General features: G+C 19.1%; 1 protein-coding gene across 3 annotated transcripts in view; it reads right to left on the bottom strand.

Moving 5' to 3' along the window:
- LOC100197269 (cell cycle control protein 50A) overlaps positions 1-615 on the bottom strand; it is a 22,623-nt gene extending 22,008 nt beyond the window's left edge. For 2 of the 3 annotated variants that reach the window (XM_065798237.1, XM_065798235.1), the window contains exons 1-2: positions 532-615; positions 98-166 (exon numbers count right to left, since the gene is read on the bottom strand). In XM_065798237.1, the coding sequence (XP_065654309.1) occupies positions 98-161 (64 nt within the window). In that variant the 5' untranslated portion in view covers positions 162-166; positions 532-615. The remainder of the gene's footprint in view (positions 1-97; positions 167-531) is intronic. The other variant, XM_065798236.1, reaches the window with a different exon arrangement.
- Between the last annotated feature and the right edge of the window lie 580 nt (positions 616-1,195).

The raw sequence follows: 1,195 nt of genomic DNA, 5'->3' as shown, positions 1-1,195 counted from the left end.
CATGAAAAATAATAAAAAAGGTACAATATAACAACTACAACCCAAGTATAACCTAAATTATAATAAAATAAAAGAAGTTTTAAAACAATATTTTTACCACTTGGTTTTCTGCTTTGTTCCTTCTCTTCAGAGACTCCTTTTCTCTTGAACGGCCAAGGCATTATTCCTAGAAAGCAGACTTATACTTAATAAAAACGTTTACTTCTGAAGTTACAATATATATATATATATATATATATATATATATATTTATATATATATATATATATATATATATATATATATATATATATATATATATATATAAATATATATATATATATAAATATATATATATATATATATATATATATATATATATATATATATATATATATATATATATATATATATATATATATATATATATATATATATATATATATATATATATATATATATATATATATATATATATATATATATATATATATATATATATATATATATATATGATTCACTTAAAATTTTTACAAATTTAAACATATTTACGAAAAAAAATCGAGTAGAAAATAACATGTTTTGCTTTTGGTTGCCAGTTGTAGTTTCTTCAAGTTAGCCTGTAAACTACTGGGTTGTAAATAATACGATAAGTCTTCCGTTATAAAATTTGTCGCATTAGTATAAAACTTAACAAAAGCAATACAACTTGTACTTTTATTATATTTTAAACTTTTATTAAATGCTAAATATAGAAAAAGGTATAGTATCAAAGTTAACCGCTAGTTTTATTGCTAGACTTTAAAATTTAAAGGGTGTACCAGCATTCAAAACAAAATAACTTCGACTTTTAATAATGCTTTTAATAATGTTTTAATAATAATAATGACTTTTAATAAGGTGTTTTTTTCTAAAATCTAGAAAGGACAAAACTCAATTTTTTTGTGTTTAACTTACGTTAAATCTTCACTTTCGCATTTAAATTAAATGTAAATCTTCACTTTCGCATTTAAATTAAATTTAAATTAAATAACTTCAACGATGATATTAAATTTTAATATCATCGTTGAAGTTATGTAACTGTGAAGGAAAACCTTAACAACAGTAAACGTTGAAAATAAAAGTAAAAGTTTATACTCTAAATTTCAATTGATTTATTTTTTTCAATTTTAATCAATTTACCGACGGTAAGTATTATCATATAAATCTTGTTTGC

Source organism: Hydra vulgaris, chromosome 05 (assembly GCF_038396675.1).
Source record: "Hydra vulgaris chromosome 05, alternate assembly HydraT2T_AEP".
NCBI lineage: Eukaryota > Metazoa > Cnidaria > Hydrozoa > Anthoathecata > Hydridae > Hydra > Hydra vulgaris.
The sequence above is the reverse complement of the archived record's forward strand: the minus strand, read 5'-3'. Positions and strand labels throughout refer to the sequence as shown.